This window comes from Drosophila suzukii, chromosome 3, assembly GCF_043229965.1.
Source record: "Drosophila suzukii chromosome 3, CBGP_Dsuzu_IsoJpt1.0, whole genome shotgun sequence".
Classification (NCBI taxonomy): domain Eukaryota; kingdom Metazoa; phylum Arthropoda; class Insecta; order Diptera; family Drosophilidae; genus Drosophila; species Drosophila suzukii.
This window is the reverse complement of record NC_092082.1, coordinates 88,555,909-88,567,681: the sequence shown is the minus strand read 5'-3', so window position 1 is coordinate 88,567,681 and position 11,773 is coordinate 88,555,909. Positions and strand designations below refer to the sequence as shown.

General features: G+C 43.1%; 5 protein-coding genes across 6 annotated transcripts in view; 4 read left to right on the top strand and 1 right to left on the bottom strand.

The window, feature by feature from the left end:
- Nucleotides 1-10: 10 nt before the first annotated feature.
- On the top strand, nt 11-2,179 carry LOC108011397 (uncharacterized). Its single transcript, XM_017076519.4, has 3 exons — nt 11-145; nt 207-1,531; nt 1,590-2,179. The coding sequence occupies exons 1-3, from the start codon at nt 35-37 to the stop codon at nt 1,726-1,728; spliced, it is 1,575 nt and encodes a 524-aa protein (XP_016932008.4). The 5' UTR covers nt 11-34; the 3' UTR covers nt 1,729-2,179.
- A 561-nt stretch (nt 2,180-2,740) lies between these two features.
- LOC108016198 (zinc finger protein Paris) lies at nt 2,741-5,793 on the top strand. The gene is made up of 5 exons (XM_036819426.3): nt 2,741-3,098; nt 3,174-3,521; nt 4,014-4,843; nt 4,902-5,222; nt 5,281-5,793. The coding sequence occupies exons 1-5, from the start codon at nt 3,063-3,065 to the stop codon at nt 5,426-5,428; spliced, it is 1,683 nt and encodes a 560-aa protein (XP_036675321.3). The 5' UTR covers nt 2,741-3,062; the 3' UTR covers nt 5,429-5,793.
- Nucleotides 5,794-6,316: 523 nt separating this feature from the next.
- LOC108011394 (inhibitor of growth protein 1) lies at nt 6,317-8,274 on the top strand. Its single transcript, XM_017076514.4, has 3 exons — nt 6,317-6,653; nt 6,736-7,712; nt 7,773-8,274. The coding sequence occupies exons 1-3, from the start codon at nt 6,512-6,514 to the stop codon at nt 7,977-7,979; spliced, it is 1,326 nt and encodes a 441-aa protein (XP_016932003.3). The 5' UTR covers nt 6,317-6,511; the 3' UTR covers nt 7,980-8,274.
- Nucleotides 8,275-8,327: 53 nt separating this feature from the next.
- pasi1 (pasiflora 1) lies at nt 8,328-9,631 on the bottom strand. Its single transcript, XM_017076515.4, has 5 exons — nt 9,511-9,631; nt 9,012-9,290; nt 8,844-8,943; nt 8,731-8,781; nt 8,328-8,655 (listed from the first exon to the last, which is right to left on the bottom strand). Exons 2-5 carry the CDS (start codon nt 9,284-9,286, stop codon nt 8,572-8,574), a joined length of 510 nt encoding a protein of 169 aa, XP_016932004.1. The 5' UTR covers nt 9,287-9,290; nt 9,511-9,631; the 3' UTR covers nt 8,328-8,571.
- Nucleotides 9,632-10,363: 732 nt separating this feature from the next.
- The window catches only part of LOC108012036 (rho guanine nucleotide exchange factor 17), a 29,612-nt gene continuing 28,202 nt past the window's right edge, over nt 10,364-11,773 (top strand). The window contains exon 1 of one of the 2 annotated variants that reach the window (XM_065865417.2): nt 10,364-10,637. The gene's annotated coding sequence lies outside the window, so the exon portion shown is untranslated. Of the gene's footprint in view, nt 10,642-11,773 lie in introns of both variants that reach the window. The other variant, XM_070995815.1, reaches the window with a different exon arrangement.

Below are 11,773 nucleotides of genomic sequence, written 5' to 3'. Positions count from 1 at the left end.
CTTTGGCTGGAAAGACAGGAAGGAGGCCACCGGAATGACCACACTGTGTCGCACTTGTGGCCTGGAGGCGGGGCACTCTAAGGCACTTTTCGAGAAGGATAACAGCCGCATCCTGTGCAATATCCACAAGCTGACAGGGATTAGGGTACGCTGCCCCTCCAAAATATGAACATTCCTAATATAAAGAGAATCCTGTTCGATTCCAGTTGACTGATCGCCCAGGAGTGCCCGAAAGAATATGTTTGTCCTGTGTGCTAGACCTAAAGGAAGCCATTGCCTTTAGGGAGCGCTGCATCAAGACCATTACTTCATGGTACAATAGTCACGACAAACCTGAGGATTTGGACTCTGACCCTGTCGATGAGAGGAACATTACTCAAATAAAACCAAGGTTGGTTGTACCTATCAATACAACGACCATCCATAGGTTGCCCACCAATAGGTTGACCATTAAAACGGTGCCCACCAATAAGTTGCCCATCAGTACGGTGACCATCAATAAAATGCCCACCAATGCGATGCCCATGCCCATCAATATGCTGCCTATTAAAATTGTGCCTATCAATATCGTGCCCGTCAATATTGTGCCTATTGGAAAGCCTTTCGAGATCATTGAACCGGTAAAGATTCCACCACAACGCAGCAAGATAGTGGATAAGGTTCCGGTTCAGACCATTGATGACCCTATTTATTCGTTGACTGCTCCGGAAGTCTCCTCTGCTGATCTCGTGGATCCCCTGAGGTGCGAGGACACTATCTACGTAAAGAACGAACCCCTGCTTTCAGATGAGGAGACTGAAGAATCCAGAAATCTAGAAGTTACACTGGAGGAGCAAATACAACTAGAAGTCAAAACCAAAGAATCTAGAATCCAACCATTAAGAAGAAGATTTCCATATTCAGCAAGAAGAAAAAAAAGCAAACTAACTAAGTCACGTAAGGCACCGTCCTTGGAGAAGAAGCCTATAGAGAAATCTTGTGTGAAAGCGCCCAGCAAGGAAACTGATGAGGAAGAGAGCTCACCAGATTATATGAACAATAAGTGGGATGACCTCCTCCTGGCTGAGGATTGTGTTAAAGCTCCATCGGGCAGACGGAAAAAGACGGAAGCTGAAAAAGCTGCCACGCGAAGAAAGTATAGCGCGGCCAAAAGGGCTTACGCCCTGGAGCATAGGCTTTTTTTCTGCGATCAGTGCGGCAAAACCTTCGCTGAAAATGGAAATTTTAAGGTGCACCTTAAGACCCACACGGGGACCAAGGACTTCCAGTGCAAGGAGTGTGATCGCAAGGAGTTAACCCAACACATGCTTAACTTGCACGTGCGGATCAAGCATCGCGGTGAGCTGCCCTATGTGTGCAAGTACTGTGCCCAGCGTTTTGACAACTGTCTCAAGCGGTTGAACCACGAGCGAAACCACAAGGAGTACCCTAACCAAAAACCGCATGTGTGCCCCATTTGCAAGAAGGCCTTCAAAAAAAAGGGTTGTCTTAAGAACCACAGCGTGGTGCACACGGGTGAACAACCATTCTAGTGAGTTTGGGGGAAATACCTTATTGCTCAGATCCTTACTTATTTCGTTTCTCTTCAGTTGCGAGGTTTGCCAGACGTATTTCAATCGCAGGAACGCCTTGTCCACCCACCGCAAGTCCAAAACTCATCGGCTGAAAGCTGAGAAGCAGGCGGAGAATCCTGATGACCAAGAAACAACTGAGCTAGAGAATGATTAAAACATTCTTCTCTAAATTTTTTGTGTGCCACTATTTAAACCAGCGGTCGGCACGGAATACAATGACATTTTGTCTTTCATTTGTGTAAGCAACTTGCATGGGCCATCTTATCGATGTATATGCGACGTCTGCTGTTATACGCTGTAAGTGTGCAGGCAGAGGCTCAGCAGAGATATTCCCTATGCCCTCTTAATGGCTCGCTGCCGACCGCTGATTTAAACTCAAAGGATTGCTTAAATTAGACTTTAAAAACTGTACAGGAGAATGATTTACTCGAATAATTGTAAAAACTAATTTTTTCATAAACCACATTTCCATTAGAATATTTTTGAAATTGCAATTAAGTGTCTTTGTGGTTTGAGAATAATATGTTATCGTTGATATCACTGCTCGTTAAAGATAAAAAGATGGTAGCATTTAGAGAGTGAAAAATAAAGCACTAAGAAATATAGCTCTTACCATTTTAAGTGTTACAAACTTCATGACCCATTTGTAAGAAGTCTTTCAAGACTAATATGACCGTCAGTGAGTATAAGTCAATGCATAAACTGATTGAATCGTCACTAATTGGTTTTTTTTCAGTTGCGAACTCTGCCGATGTACTTCAATAGGGGGCTTTCTGAAAAACCACTGTTATAGAGGATGGGTGAATATGTATACTTTAAATTAAAAAATGTTTTTTGTGTTTCCTTAATTGCTCTTAGTTATAACAATGTTCGAAGTTCTGAGATTTTATTTCGTTACTATACCTTATATGCCAATGACTGGATAAAAAAACGTTTAACGTTTGTGAATTTACTGTTTTTACAAGCAAAGTTACTTTTTTCGCGTTTTCAAAGCTTATTTTTAAAATGCGCGCCAAGTAAAAAACTAGTTCTTGTGTATCTAAATAGGGCCACAGGCGTAGCAAAATGGGAAACTATCATATAAATTGTTGTAAAATATAAGTTCTTGTATTTAAGAGTAAAATCAGGTAATCATAAAAAAAATCTTCTTTTAAATACAGAAGATATGTTTTAATTTAATCCCCCTTCGAAGTAATTCCGACTACGCACATGCCCGCAGCCCTGGTTGCAACCCCTACGTTGGGGCTGTGCAGCCCTGCAAACTTGGCTTGCTGTTTTGCACAAATTTCGCAGTTTGCCGGCAAAGGATGAAGTGCGCAGTTCAAAAGTGCGGCAACAGCTCCTTTTACAAGTCCCTAGCATATCATACCGGTGAAAACAAAAGCATTTTCTCGACTTTTCCGAGAGCCCGCGAAACTTTCCACCGGAAAAACTACGCAACCCTGCCGAAACTATAGGAATTCCATTACTTCGGCGAACTTTTCAAAGATGATGTCGTCCCAGACGGCCGGTGATTCAAAATGGGTGTGTCCCTCCAACTCCTCTGGTGTATCATAAGTATTCTAATCACGTCTGTGTATACCTTTTGTCTTTTTGAAGGTGAACCAGCCATTGAACAAAAAGGAACATGTGGAGAGGGGACGAAAAGAGCGGACACCGAAGAAAGTAAACAAAAAGCTGGCAGACCTGCTCATGGCAGATGCGGATGATAGTGACGCCCACAGCACTTCCAACTCCACTCTCATTGCTGCTCCCACGCCAGACAGCGCTTTTTGTGACGGCTTATCGGAAGAGGAAACCACTGAGCCCCAGGAAGGTGATCCCCCTCTAGAAAGAAAGTGCCGCACCTGCTTTCAAGTACTATCCTCGGATGAAGATGTCAAGGATCTCTATGAAAGGGACAACATTGCGCTCCTTTATCACATTGAAGTTACCACCGGAGTGTGGGTAGGTCGGGCACAGGGTGGGTGGGTCGCTGAAATCTGCTGATATGGCGTGCGAATCGCCTTCAAATTTAAACCACCCCTGCCAAATTGTAAACGCTGTCCTTTGTTGTACCTCCAAAAAGCTTTGATATTATTTTATTAAGAGTATTTTGTAAAAATAGGATATAGTTAAAAAAGAGTTATACCATAGAGTTATCTGCTTCTATCGGTCATGGTTCTTGGTTTCTTGAGGGAAGTTCATTCGGAAGAAATGATTGTGCTTATCAAGTACAAGTTTGAATTTGTATATATAACTCTGTCGATAAGCCAGACGCAGGGGCGTATGAATGTAGTATGTTTACATTCGAAGATATGTATACATATACATATAATAATAACATAGTTATTTATCCAATAATAACCCACGGATTTCAAAAGATTTTTCTATCCTAACTCTGAAGCATAATATCAAATGAAGTTAAAATTTCTTTGCATAATCTTATACTACACGCAGATAGAAACAGGAGAAAAGGGACTACCGCATCACATATGTGCAACATGTCAAGAAACTCTGCAGAAGTCGGTAGATTTCCGGGATAAATGCATTCAGATCGATAAAAAGTTCAAGCAAGCCACAAAGCAAAATTCCGAGGATGAAATTGAGTCCGAACTGGAAAATGTTCTTTACGAAGAGTCCGTACAGCAGGCGAGTGAAGTGCCAGGAACAGGTTTCAAATACCCAGAACTTGGATCGGATAGTGAGTGTGTCCTAGATGAGAAGGACATACCACTAGATCTGGATTCGATTGATTTCTCATCTGGAGAAGAAGACGAAGAAACCAATTTCCCATTTAAAAAAAGAAGACCACTAAGGAAGTCAAAACGAGCTTGCAATGAGATTGTTAGCATTAAGAAATGTGAGACCAAAGAGGAGATTGGCAAAGTCGATCCTGGAGCTGAGGTCTATAAGGTTGTGCTAAGTGAATGCAATCGGAAGGATGAAACCAAGAAGAAGATATCTCTACCATTGCCAAAGCCTGTCCAACAAAGGGTGAGCTCGGAGGAGAAAAAACGCAGGAGACGCGAAAGAGTTCGGGCCAAACCATTTAACCATATCTGTGATCAGTGCGGCCACTCCTTCCGCCAACGGGGCCAGCTCCGGATGCACTTGCTCCGCCACAATAGCGCCAAAAACTTTGATTGTCCCGAGTGCCCGAAGAAGTTCTATGACGCCTATACACGCAACATTCATCTAAGAGCTCGTCACAAGGGCGAAAATCCTTTTCCTTGTAACCATTGCAACACGTCGTTCTCAAACGCGAGCAGTCGTCATAGGCACGAGAGGTAGGTAGCACAATTTATTAATGAAGAATTAATCTAACTTTTGGAATTCTATATACAGAGAAGTTCACGGAGTTGGATCACGGATTCTCACGCGGCCAAAATCGAAGCCAGATGGCTCTGATCGACATTATTGTACCCAATGCACGAAGAGTTACTGTACAAAAAACGCTCTTACTTTACATATGAACTCCCACAATGGAACCAGGCCCTTTAAGTGCTCGGTTTGCCAACAGGGATTTACGGACCCATCTGTCAAAAAGCGACATGAAGCCAGACACGATAAGTTTCCCTTTCACTGTGATATCTGCTCCAAGGGATTCCTTCTGCGTTCCCAACTTATCAATCACCGTGATGTACACACTGCGGATCGTCCTCATTGGTAGGTTTCGTACAAGTTCCTAAATATTTAAAATATTACCTAAATATTTTTCTGGCAGGTGCGAGTTCTGCGATGTTCACTATCGTCATAGGTATAAGTTAAACATTCACTACAACAGCAGTATGCACAAGAATAATGTGTTCAAAGCTCAGGAAGACGAATATAATGGACTGCAACAAACTCTTAAAGATTTTTTAAATTTCTAAGTGATATCAACTTGTATCTCAATCACATCTCGTAACTAGAATTAAGCCAAATGCACAAGAAGTACGTGCCAAAACTCAGGACGACCACATCAAAAATATATACGTAATGTTTGATACTCAAATGAGAGATTACTCAACTGCACATGAAGTAAGTGCCATAGGCTCAGAAAGAGCAGACAAGAAGTTAATAATATAATTTTGTGAAAATGTAGATTGTTTTTTCGTAATATTACATTCCAAAATCAGGAATATTATGCATTTAAAAACCGGCAATATGTCTAAACTAAAAGAAGAGAAGACTTGACAATTTATGTACTTAAAACATGTAAAAATATGGCTTAAATAAAGAACATCAAGGAATATTATTTGGTATAGAATACATTTTATAATTAATAAAAATATTACTCACGTTTTTACCATTATTTCATTTGAACTTACATTTTTTCAAAATTGCTGAAGTTTCCCGCGCAAGTAACGAGGGGGGGAAAGATTATCCCCTATTGGTTTCCAACACTTTTATTAGTTCCTGAAATAAAGTAAATCAAAATCATAAAAGCAACTACATAATTATTAAAATTAAAATATTGATTACATATTTAATTTGCAAACATTTATAAACAAAAAGTATAAAATAAACAATAAACGACACTAAATGGAACTAAATGGAAACTAAACTAAACTAATGGAACTAAAATAGGGCATAAGAGACATCTACTGAGTGTAAATGCTAACAGAAATAATATATCATAAAAAACCAATTGCAATATTTCATTTTCAAAAGACAATTTGGAAAGGAACAGTGCTGTTAAGCGCCCTGACTTCAGTGCTGCAAGCCACCCGCCGACCAGTGTTGCAAATCACCACCCCTTGTATACATACATATATCTGCAATAATATACGCACACATAGTACAGTCGCAAGTTGCGACTCGCAGCGCCATATAAAAAGTTGGAACTGAGTGGAATCGGAGCGATATATAGCCAGCCGATCCCTTCCAGAGCGCCGGACGAGCAGCTCCCAGCCGATCCCACGTCCCCGAGCCGATGTCGCGACGGGAATAGAGCGATTCGCAGCCCAAACATCATGATAAACCCCATTGCATCCGAGTCGGAGGCCATCAACTCGGCCACCTATGTGGACAACTACATAGATTCCGTAGAGAATCTGCCCGACGACGTGCAGCGCCAGTTGTCCCGCATCCGCGACATAGACGTCCAGTACAGAGGTGAGTTCTGGCCGAGATTTCCCCGGACGGAGCAGTGAAAAACCTAACCTCGACCCCCTCCGAAATTATTTTCCTTTCGCAGGTCTCATTCGCGACGTGGACCACTACTACGACCTGTATCTGTCCCTGCAGAACTCCCCGGATGCCGGGCGTCGCTCGCGAAGCATCTCGCGGATGCACCAGAGTCTCATCCAGGCCCAAGAACTGGGCGACGAAAAGATGCAGATTGTCAACCACATGCAGGAGATAATCGACGGCAAGCTGCGCCAGCTGGACACGGACCAGCAGAACCTGGACCTGAAAGAGGAGCGCGATCGGTATGCCTCGCTGCTGGAGGATGGTCAGCCCTCGAAGCTGCAGCGTCTGCAGAGCCCCATGCGTGAGCAGGGCAACCAGGCGGGCACCGGCAACGGTGGCCTGAACGGGAACGGCCTGCTCTCGGCCAAGGATCACTATGCCCTGGGCGGCTATGCAGGTGGTGTTGTGCCCGGTTCCAGTGCCATGCCCTCCGGCAACGGCGGCAGCTCAACGCCCAACTCGGAGCGCTCCAGCCATGTCAGCAACGGAGGCAACGGCGGCTCCAATGGCAACGTCAGTGGCGGCGGAGGAGGCGGCGCTGGCGGAGATCTACAGCGCACGGGCAGCAAGCGCTCGAGGAGGCGAAACGAGAGCCTGGTCAACAATGGCAGCTCTCTGGAGATGGGCGGCAACGAGTCCAACTCGGCCAACGAGGCCAGTGGCAGCGGTGGAGGCAGTGGAGAGCGCAAATCGTCGCTGGGCGGAGCCAGTGGTGCGGGGCAGGGACGCAAGGCCAGTCTCCAGGCGGCGTCCGGCGGTTTGGCCAGCGGTTCTGCGGCTACAAGCAGTGGAGCTTCCGGAGGAGGCGGTGCCAGCGGCAGTGGAGCAGGCGTAGTCGGTGCTGGCAACAATTCCGGCAAGAAAAAGAAGCGCAAGGTACGCGGCTCTGGGGCTTCAAATGCCAATGCCAGCACGCGTGAGGAGACGCCGCCGGCGGAGACAATTGATCCGGACGAGCCAACCTACTGTGTCTGCAACCAGGTGAGTGTCCCCTTTGCAGATTCTCTTAGAAACCCAAGACTAATACATTTCCGCTGGCAGATCTCCTTTGGCGAGATGATCCTGTGCGACAACGACCTGTGCCCCATTGAGTGGTTCCACTTCTCGTGCGTCTCCCTGGTGCTGAAGCCGAAGGGCAAGTGGTTCTGCCCCAACTGCCGCGGAGATCGGCCCAACGTGATGAAGCCCAAGGCGCAGTTCCTCAAGGAACTGGAGCGCTACAACAAGGAGAAGGAGGAGAAGACCTAGTCTACTAGGCCAGCGAACCCAGCCCATTGCTCTGTGTTTAACACCAGGCTCTGTAAAATATTCGATCCTAAGATTTACCTTAATGTATATTTAATGACTCGCGTATACCCGCTCCTTCTCCGATTTCCCACACTTTCATCCAGTTTAGATCCCCCTGCTTCAGTGGTTAAAGGTCGTCAGTTTTCATTTAAAGTTTCTGTACAAATAATACCTTTCTCGATGTAAACACACACAAACTCGTATAATTACAGTACACCTAAACTTAATTTACGTTAATAAACGTTGATATTCAAAAGCCCACAATGATTTATTGGCCCCAAGGACCCAGTAGTATATGCACCGATCTAGTAGTTTTACGAATCTATTTGTTTAATTGTCGTTTAGCAGACTAAGGCATTCGATTTATACATTAGTATAATTGATCGTGTATAAAGGTGTGTAAAATATATAAATTTATATAAAACTATTTGGTAGGCATCTGTGGATATGAATGGAGTTCTTATTGTAAAATTGCGCTTGGACGGACTTTTTGTAGCATGTCAAGTCGGAAAAAGTATTCTAATATTCGAGCTTATGTTTGGAAGGACTCCCATCATGGCATCAGCAGCTCAATGTTCGGGTTCTGGATCTTCAGGAATATCTGGTACTGCGAGAAGACCACAAGCCAGCAGTAGATCTGGGGGGATACAAATAAATAAGTAAATATATTGGTTTTAAAAGGAATTGGATGAGTAGGTCTTTAAGAACTTACATTATAGGCCACCCAGACGAAGTTCAAAAGAGCAGATAAAGTTTGCTCCAGCTGGGGGTTACAAGAAATGGAATCATTAGTTCTGGTTTATAGGGAGAGCAGCCTGAACTCACATAAATATAATAGCCACCAATGAGCCAGAGACTCCAGCAAAACTGAAAGAGAATGGCCAGACCGATGAGTCCCAACCAGGGAAGCAACCAACCCCGAGTGCTAGGAGTAGATGGAATCATTATTAAAACCATATTTATATAAACCATAGGAATAGAAGACAAACCAACCTAATCTTAATGCCGTAGTAGACCAAGTAGGAGGCCAGGATGATGAGCAGGAAGTAGATGATGAAGAAGCCACCTGCTATGGGCATGGACGAACGAATATCCGTCTCGAAGAGCGGCGAATAGAGTTGCGCAGACTCCCCGCCCGCCAGCATGTAGCAGATCAAAGTGATCATCACGGCGGACAGTGCAGCCGTATAGCCGGCCACGGCGTAGCTTCCCGTCCGGACATTATCCGACCAGATGATTGGTGACCAGCAGGAGCTCAGTACTACCATGGTTCTGTGAGGAGGTACGAAAAAACATAAGTAAACACTTGGAAATCAGAAATCTATTTCGCCTGCGTGACTGCGTCAACGCCCAAATATTTTGGTCAATGAAAACACAGTCCAAACATCGGATTTTCTTTAGTTTTTCAATTCCAAGTCATTACAAAAGGTTATCTTGTATTATTTCCTTGGAATATAACTAGTTTGTTTTGATTTCTGGGGCGTGGGCGTACCTTTTTTTAAATAATAATCACTTAATTGAAAGAACAACAACGGCTTGGGAACTAGGGTTGTTACGTATGCAAACAGATTTGAAATTATCGATTTAATTATAGCTGGAAATATCGGGAAAAATTATTAGTTGTTAGAAAAATAAAAATTTCTTTTAGTTTAAAAACTAATAATGTGTTTATTATTAAAAATAGGGGTTACAATTTCATACAAAAGTCATCGATAATAACACAAGAAGTTAAAACTGCTCACGCATTTATGAGCACTCAATAATCCCTAATGCGTTTTATACAGTGGAATCTAATAAGAATATTAAAACCGTTATTAATACCTACTAAAAATTTCAATTTGAAATCTTACCACCAAAAGTGGGATTTCAAAATTTTATAAAAATTTAAAATTATAAAAACATCTTTGAGAATTTAAAAATTTGTGATTTATAAAGAGCATTTCACTAAAACCAATTACTCTGAAAAGAAAATTCTAAAAAAATCGTAGATTAAATTAAAGAATATAAAATCATTCCAATTAATTTAGATAAGTTGAAAATACCATTTAAAACTATAGTTTTCAAAGATCATTTTTTAAACATGTTGATAGCTCCATGAAACTTTAAGAAATAATATAGCAAAGAGTTTTAAACACGGAGAGCCGAAAAAATTAAAAAAATGTATGTTTTCCGACTATTGACCAATTTAAATCTTGACTTCTGACCACTGATCGGTTCCACTGTGCCGCCGAGCAGCTGAGCTGACCGAATATTCACCATGTGTCGGTCGGCGGCAGCAACAACAACCACATAGCGAGTACAGGGCCGGTTGTTGGAGTGATCTTCATTTGGCAATTACATTTGGCCGTGTTCGGAGGTGTCTGCGGATAAAAGCGCCAAAACACGAAAAACGAAGAATCGAAAAAGCATTAACGTCGCTCGCGCTACGTGAATCAGTTATCAGTGGGATTAACCACGATTCGGGCGGGATCTCAAATTTAAACCGATTCAGTGCGTTGTAGAGTTCCAAGTGATCGTCGTAACGGTAGAAAGGTGAAAAATCCCATCGAACCAAGGGCGTAGCGAATACCATAGGCCCCCCCACACTCCGTGGGCAAGGTCAGCTCCCAAAGATCCACAGTACGTACGTACATCATTAGGCGCCTTTATATTCGATTAACCCAGTTGTGTGAAAGTTCTTTGGACTTATAGATACGAATGCATCGCACTCGTCGCGGTCTCATGTTCCAATTGGAACGATCTTTCGTGCCGAATTGTGGCTCATTCCGCAGATACGTACATATGTTTGGGCCAATTTCTCGCCCCAATGAGAGATGTGGGCTTAAAGTGCACCACCAAAAAAAAAGATCCCAACAAAAAAAGTAAAGCATGGCAAAAGAAAAGGTTAATAATTCGTGCCAATAATGCTCTCGAAATTTTGCTCGCATCTCTTGCTGGAAGTGTGTTTCGAGATCAGGAGTTTTTTTCCAGCGGCTCTGCAAAGGGGGTTATTATTTAGGGGGAGTGGAGAGGCTCGAAAACGGAATCGGAATCAGACTGCGCGCCGACGACCCATATTTCGATTTCATTTCATTTACGAAAATAAAAATAAAAACCAAAAAAAAAAAACAGGCAGAAAATCGAAAATACAAAAAAAAGAGGAAAAATCAGAAAAAGCAGCTTTGGTCGGCGGAGACGAACGCCGCGATACTTAAGTGCGGGCAAATAAGTAAAAGATATGCCATAAAAAGACAGCATAAGTGTATTTTGAAGATACTTTTTCGTGTTGTGTTTTTCTTGCCCCCTACCCCACACTCCCCTCTTGTTTTGTTTTTATTTTTATTGCTATTGTTATTGTTATTGTTGGTGTTGACTGCGGCTGCCGATGGTTAATGTTAACTTGTTTAGTGTGGGCAGCAGTTGGTAGTAGTTGGTAGTAGTTGGCTTTGTTATTGCTGTCTCTCATATTATATTGTTACCGGCCATAACGGTAAAGGACACTTGGTATTCATATGTAAATGCCCCGTCTGCCACTCGATTGAATTGTGTAAAGATGCCTTTTACCTACACAGGGAGTTACCCCCTCGTAATCCCCTCTCCAAAAACGAAAAAAACAAACCGATCTGCAGCTGCACCTTTATCGGCACAACTCGATCTAGGAACCTGGCAATGGGACAATCCCGAGACGTCTCGCGGATATTTTTAACTCTGGCGCGACTTAATTCCTGCAGCATTTGCAGTGGCCGCAGCTTATTTAATGTCTACAAATAATCCAA

Bases quoted from the DNA above. Each gene is read 5' to 3' on its own strand.
- LOC108011397 (XM_017076519.4), top strand. From the start codon at position 35: ATGACCACACTGTGTCGCACTTGTGGCCTGGAGGCGGGGCACTCTAAG. The intron at 146-206 runs GTACGCTGCCCC...GTTCGATTCCAG, and splicing joins ACAAGCTGACAGGGATTAGG to TTGACTGATCGCCCAGGAGT. The intron at 1,532-1,589 runs GTGAGTTTGGGG...GTTTCTCTTCAG, and splicing joins ACGGGTGAACAACCATTCTA to TTGCGAGGTTTGCCAGACGT.
- LOC108016198 (XM_036819426.3), top strand. From the start codon at position 3,063: ATGATGTCGTCCCAGACGGCCGGTGATTCAAAATGG. The intron at 3,099-3,173 runs GTGTGTCCCTCC...GTCTTTTTGAAG, and splicing joins CGGCCGGTGATTCAAAATGG to GTGAACCAGCCATTGAACAA. The intron at 4,844-4,901 runs GTAGGTAGCACA...TTCTATATACAG, and splicing joins AGTCGTCATAGGCACGAGAG to AGAAGTTCACGGAGTTGGAT.
- LOC108011394 (XM_017076514.4), top strand. From the start codon at position 6,512: ATGATAAACCCCATTGCATCCGAGTCGGAGGCCATCAACTCGGCCACC. The intron at 6,654-6,735 runs GTGAGTTCTGGC...TTCCTTTCGCAG, and splicing joins CATAGACGTCCAGTACAGAG to GTCTCATTCGCGACGTGGAC. The intron at 7,713-7,772 runs GTGAGTGTCCCC...TTCCGCTGGCAG, and splicing joins CCTACTGTGTCTGCAACCAG to ATCTCCTTTGGCGAGATGAT.
- pasi1 (XM_017076515.4), bottom strand. From the start codon at position 9,286: ATGGTAGTACTGAGCTCCTGCTGGTCACCAATCATCTGGTCGGATAAT. The intron at 8,944-9,011 runs GTTGGTTTGTCT...ATCTACTCCTAG, and splicing joins TACTACGGCATTAAGATTAG to CACTCGGGGTTGGTTGCTTC. The intron at 8,782-8,843 runs GTGAGTTCAGGC...TGTAACCCCCAG, and splicing joins TTGGTGGCTATTATATTTAT to CTGGAGCAAACTTTATCTGC.